A 22,416-nucleotide genomic window follows, 5' to 3' on the forward strand; every position below is an offset into this window, starting at 1 on the left:
AAAATCTCTGCTCAAACTTCAACAAAAGTGAAGGTGTTGGCTCGTGAGCTGGGCAAGGTGAATCCAAGACTGCTGGGCAAGCAGTCTTGGATTGCTGGCTTCTGGCAGTGTGGGACACTATATTAAGATGACTGTTTTTTTGTTTGTATGAAGATGGGCCAACCTCCCTTTCCTGCAGGTATTTAATGCAGGACACAGGAAGCAGTCACACATTCCAACTTTTGGAAAAACTGCTGTCAGTCCATTCCCTGAAATTCTAGGGATGGGAATAAAATTAGTGTGGCTTTTTAGAAATAAGAGTCAGGTGGGGGCATGCAGGCTGAGAAAGAGGGAAATTCTGAGCTCTTCTGAAAGAAGATGAGAAGGAGGCTCTGCCAGCCATCTACAGGATGAAGGCTTGGGCTGTGCGTGAAGGCCATGCGCGCAGTGTGTGGATTGAGAGAATGAGGAGTGGTCACAGAAACAATAGCTTCCAGAATCCACTCAGCAACTGTTTGATATGATTGGAAAACATTCAAACTGGGTAGAAGAAATAACCAGAGAGCTGCTGTAGGCATTCGGCTGTGGGTTAGCTAATGGGAAGGATTTCACTGTGAGAATATCCAAGTGGCTTTTGGCAATGCCCTTTTCTCCTCAACTTAAGAACTAATATTGAAAGAGAATTTGATCCTTTGAATTCAAACCACTGGAAAGCTCTAGAAGGTAATAGAAAACCCACTGTTATGTTGAACTTCTAAAGGCAATTCTGGTATGTATTTATCTATGTATAAAATTCACATGTGTGTGTACTGTTCTCTGGAAGTGTTTTTCAAAAAATTTTGGAGACTTTCATAAAGTAGTTTGGAGAGAAGTGGGATCCAAATTAGTGCCGAAAATGTTCCAATTCACCTGTGTCAACCCTTAGCCCCATTCTGGCCTTTTACCCAGTGACAGGTTATATAATTTACTTTTTATATATTGCCACTAAAAGAACTTTGAGATGATTACCAGGGAGTAGTTCATCCAATAGCAAATACAGAGACCTGGGCTTCCTTGCTTGAGTCAGCCAAGGGTCTTTGAAATGATATTTAACTTGGCTAGTCCTCAGTTGCCTCTGTCTGGGCCTTTGAAATCCCTTCTAGCCACAAAGGCTTTGGTTTCTTGAGTCATGGAGATGATAATAAGGTGTAATCAGGGAGCATTCTCCATCACAGGCATGAAGTCCTCTGAGTCATTAGTGACCACTCCTCATTCTCCCAATCCACACGCTGCGCGCATGGCCTTCTCACACAGCCCAAGCCTTCATCCTGTAGATGGCTGCCAAAGCCTCCTTGCTCATCTTCCATCAGAAGAGCTCAGAATTTCCCTCTTCCTCCAGCCTGCATGCCCCCACCTGACTCATATTTCTAAACAGCAGCACTAGTTTTATTGTTTCCTCTGATAATTATTCTCTGGCCCTCCATTAATTTTTAGCCTGGCTTCTGAGACTTCTCAGTCTGATATCAGCGTTTTCTCTAATTGCTTCTCTCATTCTCCATCCAGACTGACCTGCTGCTGTTTTCTGGATATGGCTCAAGAGTTCTCTCCTTAATGTCTTTGCTTGCATGGTGCCTTCATGAATTCCACCTGGATTGCCCTATACCCTGTCTGTGACTCTTCTTATTACAGTCCCACTTCTCTTCAAGCTTAAAACCAAAAGGCATCTCCTTCCTGAAGCTTTTTGAGTTTCCTCAACAGGAGAAGATCTCCCTCTCTCCTTCTCTTTAGCCATTCTGGTATACCTTAGAGCAACTGGTGAGCTCTTCTTTTCTTAATAATTTCAAACCCTTCAGGGAGAGCATTTGAAGAGCTGGGACACTGTGGCACAGGTTTGGTTCTCAGAACGTACTGAATTAGAGTCAGTGGTTACTGGGGATCCTGCAGTTTTATGGGAAGTGAAGCATAGTAAGTGCAATACTTATTAAACAAGCCAGAGAAGATTCGCATCAAGATATAAGAGTCTATGTGTACACATGTAGAGTTGGCTCACTGGACCTGCAGGTTCCACATCATGGATTCAAACCACTGCAGATAAAAAAATATTTGGGGAACAAAATTACATCTGTAACTGAACATGTAGAGACTTTTCCCCTTGTCATTATTCTATACAAACTATACATTATAAGAACTATTTGCACAGCATGTACATTTAGGTATTATAAATAATCTAGAGATGATTTAAAGTATATGGGAGGTTGTGCATGGATCACATGCAATTACTGCACCATTTTAGATAAGGGACTTGAGCATCTGTGGATTTTGGTATTCTCAAGGGGTCCTGGAACCAATCCCCTGCAGATACTGAGAGACAACTGTATATACTGTTTATGTAGACACACACACACACACACACACAGAGAGAGAGAGAGAGAGAGAGACTAATTTTAAGCCTTCACAGTTGTGGCAGTCAGAATTTTAAGGTAGCTCCCTAGAATTCTTGGACCCTGCTGTATACCCACCTTCTCTCAGTTATTCATTTACATTCTTCTACATGTTGCTGATGAGGTATTTTGAAGAAGTAATTAAAGTCCCCAGTAGGGAGATTATCCCAATGGGGCCGACTGGTCACATGAGCCCTTTAAATCTGAGTGCAGAGGTCAGAGACAGGGGAAGTTAGAGATTCAGAGGGTAAGATGGATTTGACACAGAGACATTGTCCTGCTATCTTTGAAGTCAGAGAGGGTCATGTGGCAAGGAATGCAAGTGGCCTGTAAAAGCTGAGAGTGCCTCACCACCCACCCCAGCTGACAGCCAATGAGAAAATGGGGACCTCAGTCCTCCAAATGCAAGGAACTGAACTTAGCTGATGTCCTGAATGAGTTTGGAAGCTGACACTTCCCCAGAACCTCCAGAAAGGAAATGAAACCCCCTGATACCTTGATTTCAGCCTTCCAAAAGTCCCACCTCGGAACAGAGAAGCAGTTACAGTGTGCCTGAACTTTCAAACCACAGGATTGTGAGCTAATAAATGAGTTATCGCTCCCTAAATGTCTGGTAATTTAAGCTGCAATAAAAAATGAATGCAGACAGCAGTATTGCTGACTTACCAAGCACTGCTTACTTATGTCTAAATTGGTTTTCTCCTTTGATCTCCTTTGCTGTGTCCCGCGGTGCAGGAAATTGAAGGGAGAAGACCCTAAAATACAAAGAAAAATTGAACACACTAATGGTGCTAATCATTTGTCCTAGTTGGTCAACAGAATTGCTGCTTTTGATAAATGTCCAGGCCTGTGTAAATTTGTGGGAAAAAAGAAATGTCCTCACCCACTGGAAGTCCTCAAGTTATCACAAATTCTGAGAGTAGGATTAAGTCCTTTCTTTTTTTTTTAATTTTTAAATTTCTTTTTTATTAAGTCCTTTCTAACTTACTCTTCAGTACCTGTGATGTTTCCACCAGTGGAAGAACTAAAATAAGCCGAAATGGTGAAGTATAGTTCTAATGGATTTGCTTTCTCCAAGAAGGAGTAATCAATCTGGGACATATTGCATGAGTCACTCACTTGGGTTTCTAAAATAATATTCTACAGGTGATTCAAAAGAAAAATGAGCCTGATTCCATGGCATGAGACCATGGAAGGGAGGGTCACCCCAGTGTGGCAAAGCTATGAAAAAACAATTCAAATTGGCCTGTTGCAAATTTTTTTTTTAGTAAGGAATTCGTGGAGTGAGTCCCTAAAGAAGCCTGTGTGACTACACAAACAAGTGTTCTTGCAGATTTTTAGAGTGCTAAGCAATGGAGACAAAAACGACATACAACCAAGAACTGTCCCACCAGCAAGAATCATACTGGGAGCCAAAATCTAAATCATGTTATGCAAAATATATAAAGGTCATTTTTTTCTATAATTATATCTAGAGTAAGGAATAGTTGTTTTTATGACTTAGGATAAATCCTGCTGAGGGATGGTCAAGAGGAACCTGACTTTCATCCTGTTGGTTTGTGGGAGGATATTTGAAAGCAAGGGAAGATCTAACTGCTGTACATAGATTAAAGTCTCCTAATGTAGATGATGCACGTTCTAGCAGGCTCATGCAACTTTCAAATGGGATGAATAAACCATTGCAGTGATCTTGGAGAAATCTGGAAGAAGAGGAGAGATGTAACAAGATTAGAGATAAGCAAAGAACAAGAATCTCTGTACAAAGAAGGAGCCACCAAAAATATAGATGATGATAACTTGAAGTCAAGGCTGGGTCAGGTCTTCAAGGGAGAGCTGACTTTCTGGGAGAGGCAACAGCAGTCTCCTCCGCAAGGCAGCATGCGAGTTCCGAGAGATGAGGCTGGGTCATTCTCCTTCTTGCATGGAGTTCCTCACTGATCAGGGGAATATGGCAGGCATATGTATTTTGACTTCAGCAAACACTTAACAACCCCATTGGGGATGGTGTGGGGACATGGGGTCATATATAGGTATAGGGACAAACTGAATGACTGCAGATTTGGCCATCGATTCCTTAATAGTTAATAGTTATCAAATCCAGGAATATGCATGACTTGGATCTCGAAATCATCGTCAGTTCAATATTTTCATCAATCAAAAGTTAGAAATATATGGAATAAAAAGTATAAAGGAAAAAAATAGGAGGTTTGGGATGTAGCTTAATGGTAGAGCACTTGCCTAGGGTGCATAATGCCCAGCACCACAAAAAAATAAAATCAAAATTTAAAAACGTGTGAAAGCTATGACAAAAACTGGGTAGATTGAATGAAACATGTAGAGCAGGAAAGTACCAGCTCCCCCATTGCACACCCTCCATATCCAATGCTATATTTTATCTTAAAATAACAAATCAAGCCCAGTTCAGTGATGCATGCCTGTAATTCCAGTGATTTGGGAGAATGAGCAGGAGGATCACAAATTTGAGGCCAGCCTGAATAACTTTGTGAGATGCTATCTCAGAAAAATGGTATCTCAGTTTTTTTCTTTACCTTTTCATTACTTGCAAGAGAGCATTTAACCAAAGGTTTATTGATGTTGTGATCATGTTTTATGTATGATTTACTTTTTCATATAATTTGCTTATTTTACTATTGGAGTATTTGTGTTTTCCTTTTTAGTTTGTAATTCTCTTTATGTATTAACCTCTTGACTATAATCCCAGATATTTTGCCCAGTTTGCCATTTATCTTTTAATTTTGCTTATGGTAAGTTTTGGTAAATGAAGTGTATACCTTTTAATGTGGTTAAATCTCTCCTTCTCTTTAAGGCTCATGCATTAATAGGTATACTTTGAAAATTCTTACACAGTTTAATATTATATAAATATTTGCCAACATTTTCTAACTCAGATTTCAATTCAAGTTTTTAATCCTTTTGGATCTTATTTTGGTATAAGGTATAAATTCTAATGATCAAAATTTCTTTATTCTAAATGGTTAATGAACATTCTCCACACTAATTATGAATAATTTATCATTTCTCATTGATTTGCAATAGTAACAAAACAATAGTTACAACAATAATTAATAATATAACTTTGGTTTTTGCTTTCTCTGTGCTAGGCACTATTCTAACATGTATTACCTCATTTATTTCTCTGGTGGATATTTTGTTGTCATTTCTATGTCATTATAACATTCTTCAGTATGGAAACTGAGACACAAAATGGCTGAATAACTTGCCCAAAGTCACACTGTGAGGTATGATGTTCAGAAAAAATTTGGACAATCTGACTTCAGTATTCCATCTTTGCAATGATTTGATATAGTTGACTTTGTTTCTAGGTGTTCTTTTTTTGTTCCAGTGTATTCATTTCTATGCTGGTTGTCAGCTTTTTGTTGCTATGACAAAATACTGGAAGAAATGAACTCCAAGGAGGAAAGACTTATTTTGCCTGACAGTTTCAGTGGTTTCAGTCCATGACTAAATACCTCCTTTATTTCTGGGCCTATGGTGAGGCAGAACATCATAGCAGGGAGGTTATGACGGAGTATAGCCGCACACCTCATGGTGGCCAGAAAGGGGGGATATACATACATACATACACACACACACACACACATACATATATCTCATACATACATATGTGTATGATATATATATGTGTGTGTGTATATATATACATACATACATGTGTGTGTATATATATACATACATATATGTATGTGTGTGTGTGTGTGTGTGTGTGTATGTATATATATATATATATATATATATATATATAGAGAGAGAGAGAGAGAGAGAGAGAAGGAGGGGCCATAGATAAGATATACCCTTCAAAGGCACGACCCCAGTGACCTACTTCCTCCAGCTGGGACCTACCTCCTAATAGCCCATTCAGTTATGAACTAATTCATTGATGAGGTCAGTACTCTCATGATCCGATCACTTTCTAAAAGTCCCACCTCTGAACATTGCTGCTCTGGGCACCAACCCTTAACACATCAATCATCAGGGGATATTCTGGATCTAAACCCTAACAATGTTTTTTTTTGGTAGGGGGACTGAATCCAGTGGTCTTAACCACTGAGCCACATCACCAGCCCTTTGTATTTTTTTAGAAACAGGTTCTCTCTGGTTGCTTAGGGCCTTGCTAAGTTGCTGAGGCTGATTTTGAACTCATCATCTTCCTGCATCAGGCCCTTGAGCAGCTGGGATTACAGGAGTGTGCTGCTACACCCAGCCCTAACCCCACTGCATATTGCACTTGGACTCTTTTTTTTTTTTTTGGTAGTGGGGATTGAACCCAGGGATGCTATTCCACTGAACTACATCCTCAATTCTTTTTATTTTGAGACAGGATGTTGCCAGGTTGCTTAGGGCTTCACTAAGTTGCTGAGGCTGGCCTCAAGTTTGTAATCCTCCTGTCTCAGCCTTCTCAGTTGCTGGGATTATAGGCATATACCATGGCGCCTGTCTGTACTACCTTCATATCTGGTAATTCCAGTCATTTTCCTAATTTCTAATTTAATCACTGTTCTTCCTTCCTTTTTACAATCTAGCTTCTAAAAGTGGCAAGGTCTTTTTCTTCTGAATACTAAAAGCAACCAGACAGTGTAGTCCATGTTTTTCTAGAAAGTCTCTGACAATACTTTTGGAGGCAGTAGGTTTTGTAAGACTCTTTAGCAAGAGGTGAGTTCTATGCTTGCTCTTGCTGGTGCAGGTACCTTACAGAGTTTATAGTAGAATCAAACTGCTCTTAACCCAGCTGTAGAGATAAGAATTGTGTTTAACCACTCCCTGCCTTATCTATAAAAAGGGACTAATAATAGTATCCAGTGTAAAATGAGGTTAGAAGGCTGTCTACATGATTTCACATTTGTGAGAAGCTTAGAACAGTGTCTGGCACATAGTAGGTACTAAATAAATGTTTGAAAATTCAACCAGAGTTTTCACTGTGGTCTGGGACATGAAGTTCTGATTCAGTCACTTGGCCCAAATATGCAACTCAAATGTGGGTGTTTTAGAGTTTGAAACCAGTAATCTCCTTGGAGTTGGCATGTAATGTTCCCCAAATAGAATGAATGTCTTTCAAAATGCTTTTATATCAATTTTTCTTATTTTATCCACACAGCAACTTTCTGAGCAGAGTGGAGTGGTATTATCCTTGTTGAGGTATAGGGAAAATGACATGTTAAATATCTTCTATTTAACACAAGATATTTTTCTGCTCTCTTTGACCACTGGAGCTAACATTTTTGGTCCAAAAATTCAGATGATGTCAGAATGACTTCTTCCTCCATACAAAGGATAACTGTGCATAAAAATTTATCCAGTGTAATTCTCCTGAGAGAGGTCTGATACAAAGTGTAGAATTTATATGCTCACTAGATCAGCCTTTTTCTCCCTTGTCACTTTAATATAGTCTATTTTACACTTGATTTTCAGAAATGCCTTGAAATTGTGGTTTCCCAAAGCCCTACGTCTGCAGGACCATTTCAGGGGCCACAAAGCCATGGTGGGGCATTCTTGGGATTCTTCCTTAAAGGGGGCCCGACTCTGGGTTGTGCCCCTCCTGGGAGGGCTGTGATGTGCTGCGGGCTCAGTGTGTGGTTTTATCCCACAGATTCGTCACTCACACTGCAGCAGATGGTGGGTGTTGGACTGGGCTCCATAGCTTTTGTGATCCTTCTTGCATTCCTCTCCTTCTCAGCAGTGTGGTATGTGGGACTGTCGTTTTTGAGAAATGAGTGGAATGGAGGGGAGGGTGAGGTGGGAGTCATGCAGAACAGCTGGGGATGAGGAGGGTCAGAGGGGATGTGGGTGGAGGTTGTCCCGGGCTCAGCAGAGCAGTCATTGGGTGAAAGGTATGACCTACCCTGTAGCTCACAGAGTGGGGTGGCTGGCCTGCCTTGAAGCTACTTTTCCCCACCTCCCCTGAGTGTGTGTGTGTGTGTGTGTGTGTGTGGTGAATGCAGAGATGCACAGTGGGAAAACCAAAGGGTGTTCATTATTTGTCTCTTCTCTTTTTTTCCTCCATATCTAGATTGCAGATGGGTGCTCCATGGAATCGATGTCCTGCTGCTGGGGCAGATGTTCTAACTGCTTCTCAGGTGTCTGCATGAAGGCCCTGTGTGGCTTCCATCCAGACGGGTGTGTGGACCTGCACCTTTCTCCATTCCTGGATTCACTATGGTGGCTATCTCTGTGGAATCCCCCAAAGGGAGAAAACTCAGGAACTGTTGACGTCTCTCCTGCTTCAGGACCAGTTCTGTGTCTTATGAACTTGAGACCCCTGATGTCCAATGCCATATTGATCACAGGCTACAGATCATGAGAGTCTGGTCTGAGTGATGCCTGTGAGTCAGCTTCTATAGACACTGGATGCAAGAGAGTCTCTGTACTCTCCTTTACAGCATCGCTTAATTAATTCAGAACAGATATATGTATATATATTTTTACAATATGTAATGAGATAGGGCTTACATTTGGGCTAGAATTTGACTTTACAAAGGAGGTCATTGAGAGGGATGGAGAATATTGACATGGGCACATGTTTCAAGCATTGAAGGATCAGTCCTTTTTCCAATTAATTGATATATACTAACTACAAAATATACTAGCCTCTCAAATCCAGGAAGTTCCCTGCAGTATCTGACAGTTAGCATTTCTTTGATACAATTCCAGTTTGTCCTGTATGTGCTCAAAAGTAATATCTACATGCCAGTGAAAATATTCTGTAATTTAGGTTATTTTCCCCTAGTTAATTTTTTTTTTTTTTAAATTACAGAGCATTTCATAAACATGCCTCCCTTTAGAGTCTGGATCTGGTGGTAGTGTAGTAAGAACAGGTTGATGCACTATCAAGCTCTTGGCCAGCAGAGTCCAGGAATGGAGGGGACAGCAGGTAATGTGCCTTATCTACAGCCTCAGTAGCCATGACAGTTACTGTGTCGTGGACCACGAGACATTACATATTAGCAGTCCTAGACTTATTGGGAGGGTGCTGAATTTACAGATGGAGCATAGTAAATTTGATTTTTAAAGTTTTAATCAATATTCTTTAGCTTTCTTCATTGAGTTATCAGGTAACTCAACTCCAAGGCTCAGTAAGAAATGAGTGAAGAAGAAATAGAGGCTTGTGGATTCTCCCTCCCTTGCTATTCCTGGAGAATGAACAGCATGGATGACAGTTACATTGCACAATCACAGGGTGGACCATACAGAATTGTGTCTCTGGAATTGTGCTCCATTTTGGTCCTGAGGAAAAGGGACAGTCTTTCTAATATAGAGGCTGGGGTGTCCTCTGCAGAATTGGTGGGTAAATCTGAGTGGTTTCGTGTTATGGTTTGGGTATGGTTGGTCCCCACCAAAATTCATGTTGAAATGTGATTGCCATTTGTGGTGGTGTTGGAAGGGATGAGATCTTTAAGAGCTGATTAGATCGTTAAGAAGGATTAATGACTTGCTTTCAGGATTGAGTTTTCACTCTTGTGAGATGGATTAGTTACTATGAGAGTAGATTGTTATAAAGTGAGGCCACACCTCGTATTTTGTCTCTTCCTGCATACTCCCACTTACCTTTCTATGGGTACCACCATGCTTTAATGCAGCAGGAGGCCCTCACCTGAAACCAAGCAGATGCTGGTACCATGCTCTTGGATTTGTCAGTCTCCAGAATCATGATCCAACATAAACCTTTCTATTCTTTATAAATCACCCAGTCTCAGGTATATGGTGATAGCAAGAGAAAACAGACTAAGACACCTGGGCTTGTGAGCAGATGAGGAGACAATAGGAATAGGCAGAAATTGTCCATAAAAGCTGCTCCATAGTATGGCAGAAGAGGGAAAAGTGTTCCACTTAATTGGGAAAAGACAGAGAGTTGGAGATAATATTCTGATACTTGGATATTCAATGTCAGCTGCTAGCCCCTGGCCCCTGGCCCCTGCCAGTATGAGGCAGTATTAGGAAAAATTCATCTCTGTCCTGTGAGGTACTGCCCCAGACTCCAACGTAAGATCAATGTTTAAAACCCTTTCCCCTTCATCTAAGGTGAATTATAGAGTAGAACTCCCAAATAGCTTTCTACTTTTGATTTTTAGTGCAACCATTCAAACTTGCACTATTTTTGCTGCTTCCAATCTCAATTTGTAATCATTACAAGTTACTGTGGTTAGTGTAGGGCAGGGCCTTGATGAGAAAGGGTTTTTCTCAGAGGCCATCTCTATCAAAAGACAGAATCTGAGCCCTTACTCTCTTCCTTGCTTTGTTTATTACCAGGTCTGTAAACTTGTCTGGTAGCTTTACAATAATACTTTTGTTGTTTTTTTACATGGGTTCTTAAAGGGGAGAGTGCAGGGTCCTTTGAGCAGGTAGCACCCTGTGGACTGAGGCATTGAACTGGCTTGAGAGTCAGCTAGGTCCTGAGGTGTCCACACTGTCTGAGGACAGTGGGAAGGGGAACACATGAGCCCATGAGTGTGGGGAGCCACCCGTTGCCCCAGGCTGAGCTTGCTCCCCCTGCCTGGAATGACGGGGGTACTGGTCTAGCACGCATGCAAAAGCTGTGCAGGGCAAGTGGCCTCAGAGCCTCCTTCAAGCCCTATGTGAGCGTTACCTAATGGGGATGGGCAGCCCCTTGAAACCTGATTCCCTTGCCTTATTTGGGTGGAATTTTCTGGAATGTCTTTTCCCCAATAAATTGAAGGTTTCTGGTGTGCTTGCTGTCTTGCTTCTTCCAGCGCTGGAGCTGACCCTTGGGGTCACCGAGCCGAGCCATCCTGCCTTAGAAACATATTCGTGTGCTGCGTGGTTTCTTCACCGTTTTCTTAGTTATTGATACAGCCAGCTCTTTGAACCCAGTTCATATCGCCAGTCTGGCCAGCTGGTGATACATGAGCTCCCTTCTAGATCAGGACTCAAAACTGTAGGGTTGCCCAGGCATGGGGATGTGCCCGGGCTGATTTCTTTTGTGTCCATAGTTTCTGTTTCTATCAACTGTACAAAAGGCACTTCCTCATGGTCTTTCATTCCATCCTCACAATGGTTCTGTGTGGTAGGAAGGTTGGGGTTGTTGGTCCCCGTTTAAGAATGGGGAAATAGGTTCAGACAGATCCATGACTTGAGTTGTAGGCCAGGTCTAGTTTTCTTTCTTGGCATTTGCTGGCCCTTGAATTAGCTACTGAACTAATATTTATACAGACTTTTTGGATCTGAGGGTTGTCAGACCTTTAAATTTCCAAACAATATGCACCTTGGTGTTGAGGCTTTCTGCTCCTGATAGCGTAAATGGGCATCAATTTATATATTTAAACTATTTCCTTTGTATATAGCATATGTGTCTTTTATAACTATCTTTTCACTGTAAGGTACCTTCACCCATCACTTCTAGAAGGCACAACGAACAACCAAGCAGGTTAACAGTTTTTTCTGTGATCTAAGACCCAGGATTGCAGCTGAGGGCTTGAGACCAGAACAGCAATAATGATTTCAAAGTTCCACATTACTATGGAATAAAGTTACTTATTTGTTTATTTTTGAAACAGGGTCTTGCTGTGCTGCCCAGGCTGGTCTTTAACTTGTGAGCTCAAATTGTCCTCCTGCCTCAATTTCCAGAGTAACTGGGGCTAGAGCCATGTGCCACCATTTCTAGCTCTAAAGTTAATATTTAAAATTGATTTTAAAGGAAGTAAAAAGAAATTCTCAGTGTTCCTTTATTATTGCTAATCTTACATTCTGATTTTCTAAGAAATTTTTTTCTGTCCTATTCAAAGAGAAAATCTCTGGTCAAATCAGGTTTTCAGGACCTCTCATCTATCACACTCTCCTTGGTTAAAGCCGAGGCCTGCTTCTGGAGGGAAGGATGTGACCTTTTTGTTCTCAACTGTATGGGCTGATGCCACAGTGAAGCAAATCGATGACCAAAGCAGGGTGTGTTTTTGTTGCAATTAATGAATCACTTTGGTGGTGGTGGTGTGTCTCTTTACCTCTGGGCATGACTTGGTGTTACCAGGATGGAGTTAAACTGTGTGTGGTTGTCTAACATTCTGCCTTTGCTGGTCAACATTTTCTGGACACATTTTCACATCCATCATGATGGCATTACAAATTGGTACCATGATTTATTTAATCACACTCTATTGTACATTTAGTTTTTCCAGTTGTTTACTGTCCTTATACAAGTCTGTTTACATGTGTGTAATTATCACTTAGGCTGAATTCCTAGAGGTGAAATTGTTGAGATGGAAACTTTGTATATGTTATGTTGGGTTGCTCACTGCTGGAGAGATTGTTGCCCATTCGCGCTATCAGGAGCAGAAAGCCTCAACACCAAGGTGCATTGTTCTTCTTGATTAATTTGTTAGGTAAAAATGATGTTTTAATTTTGGGGGGCATTTTTTCTGAAAATTTTGCATATTTATTTGCCATTTAAAATTCTTTGTGAAAGTACCTTCTTTCTTAGTACTGTACTTGGCCTGGTTATCTTTTAAGATTTGAAAAAATTCAATATCATTGTGATTTTAATTCTCATCTGTCATATTTTGTAAACAATTGTTCTAGTTTTATTTCTGGAGAGTTTAACCCTTTTCCCCCCCTAAATAACCTTGTTATGTTATGAATTGTTACAAAAAAACTTTTAAAATTTGTATAGTTAATTTTTTTTTCCTTATGTATTTTGCTTTTGGTGCTATGGTTAGAAGGACATTTCAGTCTCAAAGTAACAAATATAATCTAGCATTTTTTTTAAACACATAAATCTTAAGTCTATCTGAAATTTATTTTAGTATAGGTGTGGGGTTTCTGGGGTTGGGGCTGGGGTGTCTTTTTGTTGTTGTTGCTAAGTGGTTTAGCCAGCTGTCCTTTTAATATGCATTGACCATTTCGCCTCCCGTGTCTTGAAACCATATACAAATATCTATTTTTGAGTTTCCTTGTTTGTTTTACTGACCTACTTCTGTGCCAATACTACCTTCTATAACTTTAAAATATTTTTTTATATATTAAGTAAAAGTAAGTTACTATTTTTCTAATAATTATCAGTATTTTAAGCTTGTATTACATATTTATTCATGTATACTTATTACTATATAAGTTAAAGAATTTAGTCAAGTTTCCTAAGTCTTATTTTTTGGGGGAGAATGTGTTAAATACCCAGAACATGATATGTGTCTCCATGTAAAGTTTTCCTTTGTGTTCCTGCCTATATTTCAGTTTTCAATGCACAAAGTCATTCATGCATATGTTTTGTTGGATATGTCTAGATTTATATTTTATATATATATAAAACATATATTTATATAAAATATAAATAAGTAATATAATTTATATATAAATATATTTTTATATCTGAAGGATATATAAATATATATTTATATATTTTTATTATTTATTTATTTATTATTATGTCTAGTTTCTATTTTGTTTTCCCTCAGCCCCTGCTCCTGAGAGTGCATGCCACAGCCTCTTCCTGCTGCTATGAGTTGGGTCTTCTGCTTGGGCAGTCTGCTTTCTTTGGGAAAAGTCACATCAAGATGACTTCTCCATCCAAGTGGAGGATTGCCTGGCCATTATGGGTAGCTCTAGCTGCCGACTGCCACCCATTGGACCCATTGTCCAGTTGGTGGGTAGGTCACATGCTTCTTGTTTTGCCCTGCCGCTGGGATGACAGCCTCAGCCTCTTGACTCTTGGGTTTCTTATTCTTGGAACCAGATACAGGCCACTTGTCCTCTGAAACCTTAGAGGACACAAGCTTAATTCTCTGAGTGGAGGTCCTGATGTTCCCCTTTCTGGGTGTGTGCTGGGGAAGACCCTCTCGCCTCTACCATTAGCATAAGATGCAAATGCTCAGCACACCAACAGCTTTCTCGGAAAAAACTTCTTTTCCCCTTTTCCATTTAAACCACTTTATATGCCTGAGAAGTATTATGCTGAGGGTCAGAAGACAACCTCGAAATCCTCATTTTAGAATATGGTGGTTCTTGCAACTGATTATTTTTCTTTTCTTAGTTTTTTTTTTTTTTTTGTCAAACCAATGCAAACAAGTCCAACTGGAGATCAAAGGATATGAAAATACACTTCAGAGAATAAGAAATGTACTTGATTCCTAATCCTAAATAATGATGCTCAGCTTTACTTTAAAGAGAAATGCAAGTTATACAATGTGTCAAATGCATTATACTGTCATGTACAACTGATTAGAACAAATTTTTAAAATATAAAAAAGGAAAATGCAAATTAGTGAGATATTTTCTCAATTATCAAATTTGGAGAAACCTAGGTTTGATAACACATACCTTTTTGAGATGGTGGGGAAACAGGTATTCAAACATTGGAAGCACAAAGTGGTAAAGCTCTATGAAAGGAAATATTTATATAATTTCAGAAGTTTTGGTCCTTTACTCTAGAAGTCTCCCTTCTGCGATTTATCATTTGGACTCACCTTCATATGTTCAAAATGACACCTGTACAAGGAAAATGCAAATTAGTAAAAACTTTGTACAGGTGTCATTTTGAACATATGAAGTTGAGTCCAAAGAATTATGATAACTTGGAAACACCTGAAATGCTCTCAGGAGGAAATACAAAGTGGAATACTATACAGTTGTAGAATGAAAAGGAATGAGGAAGAACTATGAATTGATACAGAGATGATCTTTAAGATACATTGTTTTGATGAGAAAATCAAGATGCATAACGGTAATGATATGCATCTTTTGTGTAAAAAAAGAGGATGAATGGAAGTATTTATTCAATTTTACATAAATACATATTTATTCAATTTTGTATAAACACTAGAATAATAATGAAAAATTAATGCAAATGGTTATAAGTAGGATAAGGGAAAATAGGACAGAGGTATGGTGAGAGTAAGGCTCTTCAGGGTCTATCCTTTATTTAAACATGTAAGTATGTTGCTATTCAAAAACAAAATTTCATTAGGTAAAATTATCATCTTTAATATTCTATAATGCATAGGATGAACTGAAATTTGATGGGTACTGCTTTATTCCTTCTTAGTCTGAACCCATGGCACAAGATTTGGATAAGATTAGTTTAGTTCTTCATTCCAGAATCAGTGGAATGATCAGAGCTGCCTTTGGGATTTCTGGAAACCCTGTGAGGAGATAGAGGTAGGTGTTTTGCATTCTCATGATCAACTTTAGAGACTAGTTTCTGCTTCCTAGGATTCAGGTCAGCTGCGGGATCAATCTCTTCTTGTGTGGTTCTCATTCTACCTGCACAGTCCCATCTGTAGAATGAAGCTCCTTTTCTTGTTTCTTCTCAAAATCTCACTAAGGACTCTTTGCATTTAAATTATGTGAATGGGAAACATTTTCATTTCCAGCTGATACCATAGCACACACATTGTCACAGACTTAGTGGCATAGAATCACACAATTTATTACGGTTCTGGAAGTCGGAAGTTTCACTGGGCTAAAGTGGAGGTGCTGGCAGGACTCCACTCCTCCTGGAAGCTCTGGGGTGGATGCATTTCTTTGCCTTTTCCAGCTTCTAGAGGCTGAGGGCTTTCCTTGGCTGAGGACCTTTCCTCCATCTCCAAAGTCAATGGCCTGGCATCTTTATGTCTCTCACTCTGACACTCCTACCCCCTTTTCACTCCTAAGGATCCTGGAAAACCCTGGATGATCTCCTTGTCTCAGGTTCTCACATGTACAACATTCCTGTTGCCAAAAAAGATAAAATATTCACCAATTCCAAAGGATTAGAATGAGGACATTTTGGGGGGACCTTTATTCTGCCTACTACAGAGTATTATATGTCAAGAATAAAAACAATTTTAAGGTGAATGTTAGCTGTCCTCATCCCTCAAGGTTTTCTTTCTCTTCTGTTATGGTTTAGCTGTGAGGTGTCCCCCCCAAAAGCTCATATGTGAGACAATGTGAGAGTGTTTAGTGGGGAAGTGATTGGGTTACGGGAGCCTTAACCTAATCAGTGAATTAATCCCCTGATAGGGATTACCTGAGTGGTAACTGTAGACTGGTAGGGTGTGGCTGGAGGAGGTGGGTCCTGGGGGGCGTGCCTTTGGGGTATATATTTTGTATCTGGGGAGTGGCGCGCTCTCTGCTTCCTGGTGTGATGTCTTGAGCCACTTTCCTCCACCATACTCTTCTGCCATGATGTTCAGCCTCACCTTGAGCCCTGAGGAATGAAGCTGGCTGTCTATGGACTGAGACCTCTTAAACCATGAGCCCCGGAATCAACTTTTCCTCCTTTAAAATTCTTGTCAGGTCTTTTGGTCTCAGCAGTGAAAAAGCTCATCCAAACAACCTTCTTTCTGCCTTCCATCTTCATTCTTCTTTATTGTACCTCTAAATTCCTGGGATGCAGAAAGATTTAGCTAGAAATCCTAAGCATCCACCTTTATCCAAGTAATTTATCAAACCATTTTTTCAACAAAAATAGTTTCCTTCTTAAGAATAACTTGGTTTCTGGGTTTTAATTTAAACCCTCTGGAACTTCTAGGAATTTCCCAAAGTTGCTATTTATTGAGTGTATTGTTTTCTTGATGCCTAGTGAGATTCAGATTTCTTAAAGTATTTTTATGCATTTTGGTAATGAGATTTTTAGGGAACAACTAGAAAGTCGGTGAAATATTTGTTAGAAAATTAAGAGAAAAAGAACATTTGCTTATAACAATGCATTAAATTTCTCTTGTTGTGTAATAAATTACTAAAATTAGTGGCTTAAGATGACATACGTTTATTATCTCCTAGTTTTGTGAGTAAGGAATTCAGTCCTGGTTAGGTTGTGGCCCCCGCTCAGGGGATCACAATTTGCAATCAGGATATTGCCTGGGCTTCATCTTCTTCTGGATGGTTAATTATGGAAGACTTCCCTTCCATGAGTATTCAGGTTTGTTATGGTTTGAACCTGAATGATCCCTAAAAACTCATGGGTTAGGCCGCAACAATGTTCACAGGTGAAAAATGGGACTATAAGGGCTCTGACCTCATGGGTGTATTGATCCATTTGATGGACTAATAATTTGAATGAATTACTGGGTAGTAGTTTTAGGCAGGTGGGGCAGAGGTGGAGGAAGTAAGTCACTGGGGGCACATCCTGGAAGGCTTTATTTTCTTTCGAGCTCCTTCCTCTTTTTCTCTCTCCCCTACCTGGCTGCCATGAACCGAGTAGCTTTCCTCTGCTGGGCCCTTCCACCATGATGTTTCTGCTGTGGAGCAAGCCAACCATGAGCCTGTGAGCCTATAAACAAGGCTTTCCTGCTCTAAGTTGTTCTTGTCAGGTATTTTGGCTACAGTGATGAAAAGCTAACAGAAGGTTGTTGGCAGAATTCTTTTCCTTGTGCTTGTACAGCTGGGGCTCCCAACATTTTGCTGGCTATAACCTGGAGGCTGTTCTCACGTCCTTGATGCCACCACAGTTCCCAGAAGCCATCTGCAGGTGGGCTTCCTTAATACCACTGCCTTACTCATCAGGTACTCAAGAAGAATCGCTGACTGTAGGGAGGGCCTGGTCCCCTTCTAAAAGGTTTCATCTGAGTAAATCAGGCCCAACTGGATCCAGGATAATTTCCCGTTGATCTCACTAAAAATCAGTTAATTTATCACCTTAATCACATTTGCACAAACTCTTCATCTTTGCCATTTTCTATTGATTAGAAGCAAATCACATTCAAGGGAAAGTGATTATGCACAGGCTGTGGACACCAGGGGGGCAGGAATTGTGAAGGTCATCTTAGAATTCTGCTTATGAGTTGCTGAAGAGAAAATTAATTATAAACTTTAAATTCTACTATGATATTTCTTGGGTACTTTGGGCAGATTCGCTTGACTTTATAGCAAAAAGCCTGGGACATAATTATGTTGTTTTGTCTTCCTAAGGAGAAATGCCAAAGCTGAAAGGAGAGAATGGCCAATGGCCATTACCTTCTGGGTCTCTAAAGTGACTTTTTCATCTTTGACCAGATACATTCATGTGAATGTCACAGTGGTTCAGGGAAGGAAAAGGACACCCGATTCTTTGGGTCCATGTTTGTGTGTCCTATCCCCTACTCTTTAAGTTAGCAGGATTCAGGATCTTTGAGTTTGGCCTGCCTGTCTCTGCTGAACTGAGGAGAGCTTAGCATGTAGATCTGAAGTGTTGTCTCTGCCAATGTCCTTGGGAGTGGCCATCTGGAGTGTTGGTGGACTTGACAAGTAGGGCCAGATTCAAAGCTTTCAGAGGGTTAGTGAGAACCCAGGCACCAGTGCTGGAGAGCACAAAGGCCCTCCTTAGCTCCCAGCACCCTTCCTAGCCAAGGTCTTCCCAGTAGTTGTGTACAGGGAAGATAGACTGGGACTGTGGGTGGGGAAGGTAAGCACCAATAGCTTTTGGCTATGGTGACTTCCTCTGTCCAAGAGCACTCTGCCTTCCTGTGAAGAGCAGGCCTAAAGAATTGAAAGGGGGCTCAGTTCCAAGGACCAGAGGGAACGTGAGTTGTCTTGGGATGATCACCTGGCTTGAAATGTCACAAACACCAGAATTGGTGAGCCACAGAGAGCTCCAGTGCCCTGATGATTTGCACCAGCCTTTCTACCATGCTGCTTTCTACCTAAAAGAAATGCAGTACCCACAAAAGGACTGTCATTATGGAATCTAGGAAGGAGAAGCCAGAGGACAGTGTCTGGACAGTGCTATTCCTGCATTTGACAAGGAAGATGGTGCCCAGGTCCTGGCTAGAGAATGTAAATGTCCACGCTGCATGTAGCTTTATAAAGGAGAGGGTATATAAGGTGTCAGATTCAAAGATTCCAACCTAAGTCCCTGCTACTTGCTTCCAAGGACACAAAGAAGCTTTCTGAATCTAACTTGGCTTCCTGCAATCTACACTCATGAACATTCTTACTGGATTTCTTGTGGAAAATGAACACAGAGTTATCTGGCCTGAATGTCCATCTGAGTTTCGTACACCTAAAATAATTCCCTGGATTAAACAGACTGGCAGAACCTCAAAGCCCCCAAAGGACCAGACTGCATCCTGACCTCTAGAAACCCGTCTTATGTATCTTTCTGTAATCCATCTCTAGCACCAGTCACATTCTTTCACTTTCTCTCATCTCTGCAGCCAATCCACTGGTTTCCTCTCCTCCAACCCACAGGTTGCTCCCACCCTATCTCAGACCCCTGTAGTCTTCTATAAAGATGCCACTCAGAGAGGGTTGGAGCTGAATGCAAAGCTGGACCCCGTACTGGAGATCTGGCTGGAAGAGCATGTGACTATCAATGAGACCAAGGCTTGTCAGTGGGTCAGATAAAAGAAACATAAATCTCCATCAGGAGGGAAAGAGGCAGTCTGCCTTTGGTGGGAGTGACACATACTGCAGAAAGCCTTGGGCCATTGATCATGAGCTTTGGAGGGCTGCTGATGTGTGTTGGAGGGCTGACTGTTTGCCTTGGAGGGCTAACTGTGTTTATTCTACACTTGGCTTGCGACGATGGTCTGCATTGATCACACTGCATACTTAGCTTTCTAAGGCTGACCAGACAGGTCAGGGTCCTCAATCCCTGTCTGCAACTGGGTTGCCAACCTACCTACCTCAGTTAACTTTCTCAGGTCATTGCCCTTAATTCCTGGGGCAAGTCATCACCAGTTTTCTGAAAAGATATGGTTGGCATTCCTTCTAATCTGCTGCTGCATGTTAGTCTGAATTTGGGGAAACTCTGATAAATATTTTTATATTGTTTTACCACATTTACTACACAGACATCTGCTTTGCATGATTTCTTGCTTGGTCAACCACTGTGCTGCTTTCTGGCAAAATGGAACAAAAATAAATACCTTGAACTGAACAATAGGAAAGAGAACTTATTTTGAATAGGTACTTTCCAAGTGAAATGAGAACCTGAGACTGAGCCTAAAGGAGATAATGCTTAGCTAAACTAAACTTTTAAATGTTTTCCAGTTGAAAAGCACCAAAATTCTCTGATCTCAGTGAATTCTCAATCTAGTCCAGAGGAGATTCCTCAGGAACCCCATTATGAGGTGGCGAAGGTCACTATAGTCAAACAATTGTTTTTTTATAAGATACCTACTGAACACTTATAGTGAAAGGAAATTTGCTTTTAAAAAATATTTATTTTTTAGTTATAGTTGGACACAATGTCTTTATTTTTTAAAATTTTTATGTGGTGCTGAGGATCGAACCCAGGGCCTCGCAAGTGCTAGGCGAGTACTCTACCACTGAGCCACAATCCCAACCCCGGAAGTTTGCTTTTTTAATCATCCAGAACACAAAGAGGTGGGATTTGATGTGCAGTAAAAGAAATCATAATTTATTTTGAATTCTATTGTATTTTGGTAATGCTCTAAGCTCCGTATTTATGCCATGTACTCTGAGACCAAAGTGTATAGATTTAATTTTTTTTTCCCCAGGAATAAGCTTATTGAATAATCATAGGTTTTTCATCTTTTCTTTTTTGTTCAAATGACTTAGAATTAATCATTGGGAGCAAACTAAATGGGAAAGTTTACCACACAGAAGAATTACATGTCAGTCCCTTTTTTTCTTTTCAAACTGCTACAAAACTGAATGTGCTTGTCCTGATAGCTTGTGGTTGCTGAGTCTATACCTGAGCTTCCTAGTAGAGTCCACCTTGTCACTTGGAGAAGTACTTTGCTGCCAGTCTTCCTTTATACTGCCAGGAATATTTTCTTTTTAAATTGATTTTTTAAAAAAGTTCTTGTGGTGCTATGGATGGAACCCAGGGCCACATGCAAACTAGGCAAGTGCTCTACCACTGAGCTACACTCCCAGCCTTATCCTGCCAAGTGTAAAACCTTGGTGGCAACTTCAAATTCAGGGGGAAAGTGGGTTATTAGAGAAGTGTGAAAATAAATGTCTAACCACTTTGGAAAAACTGGTTTGCAATAAATACAGTTGATGAACAGCGAGTAAGCTCCATAAAATTCTTGCACATCAATAAGTAAAACTGTACTATCTTCCTGCTGGAGAAAAAGTGATCATATAATTCACAGCAATCTATTGATATTTTCCTTGAAAGCTGTGTTTTTCCTAGTTTTATTGAGGTAGGATTGACAAATAGAACTAGTATATATTTAGGGTATTCAATAAGCTGATTTGAGACATATATTCATGAAGAAATGATTACTAAATCAAGCTAACATATACATCACCCATCACCTCACAGAGGTTATGAAAAATAGTTACCTCTTTTTTTTTTAAATGTGTGGTGAGAATACTGAAGATCTAATCTCATAGCAAACTTCAAGAAAACACTGCATTATGACTAATATCTCTAGTTACCATATGGTACACAGAGCTCTAGAATGTATTCATTTTATAACTGGAAGTTTCTGATCTTTGATCAACATCTTCCTATTTCTCCCACTCCCTGACCCCTGGCAACCACCTTCCCTCCCTGTTTCTATGAGTTCAGCTCTTTTAGAATCTACATACAAGTGAGATAATGCATAACGCAGTGCATCCCACTCTGTGTCTAGCTTATTTTACTTAGCATAATGTCCTCCAGGTTAATCAATGTTGGATGGCAGGGTTTCCTTCCTTTTTTTTTTAAGGTTTTAATATTTCAGCGAATGTGTGTATGTGTGTGTGCACCTGTGTGAGTATCTGACGTCACCCATTTGTCTGTTGATGGGCACTAGGGTCATTTCCATGTCTTGCCTGTTATGAATAGTGCTGCGATGAACATGGGAGCGCAGATGTCTCTTTGACATACTGATTTCCTTTCCTTTGAACATGTACCAAGAAGTAGGGCTGCTGGTTTGTGCTTAGTTCTATTTTAAATTTTTTTAGGGAACTTCCATAATGTTTTCCATAATGAATTCACTAAATTTACATTCTCACCAACAGCGAAAAAGGCTTCTCTTTTTTCTGTCAATGTCAATCTTTGCCAATGCTTCTTTTGGGGGTTTTGGATAATAGCCATCCTGACAGGTGTGAGGAGACATCTCATCGTGATTCTGATTTGCATTTCCCTGATGATTAGTGATGTCAAATACTATTTCATTTA

The 22,416-nt window shown here is 40.3% G+C and overlaps 1 protein-coding gene across 2 annotated transcripts in view; it reads left to right on the plus strand.

The window, feature by feature from the left end:
- Positions 1-11,121, plus strand: part of Susd1 (sushi domain containing 1) — a 119,291-nt gene extending 108,170 nt beyond the window's left edge. The window contains exons 16-17 of one of the 2 annotated variants that reach the window (XM_015492200.2): positions 8,026-8,119; positions 8,446-11,121. In XM_015492200.2, the coding sequence (XP_015347686.1) occupies positions 8,026-8,119; position 8,446 (95 nt within the window). In that variant the 3' untranslated portion in view covers positions 8,447-11,121. The remainder of the gene's footprint in view (positions 1-8,025; positions 8,120-8,445) is intronic. The other variant, XM_048783203.1, reaches the window with a different exon arrangement.
- The last annotated feature ends 11,295 nt before the right edge of the window (positions 11,122-22,416 follow it).

Source organism: Marmota marmota, unplaced genomic scaffold (assembly GCF_001458135.2).
Source record: "Marmota marmota marmota unplaced genomic scaffold, marMar, whole genome shotgun sequence".
In the NCBI taxonomy this organism is placed as follows: domain Eukaryota; kingdom Metazoa; phylum Chordata; class Mammalia; order Rodentia; family Sciuridae; genus Marmota; species Marmota marmota.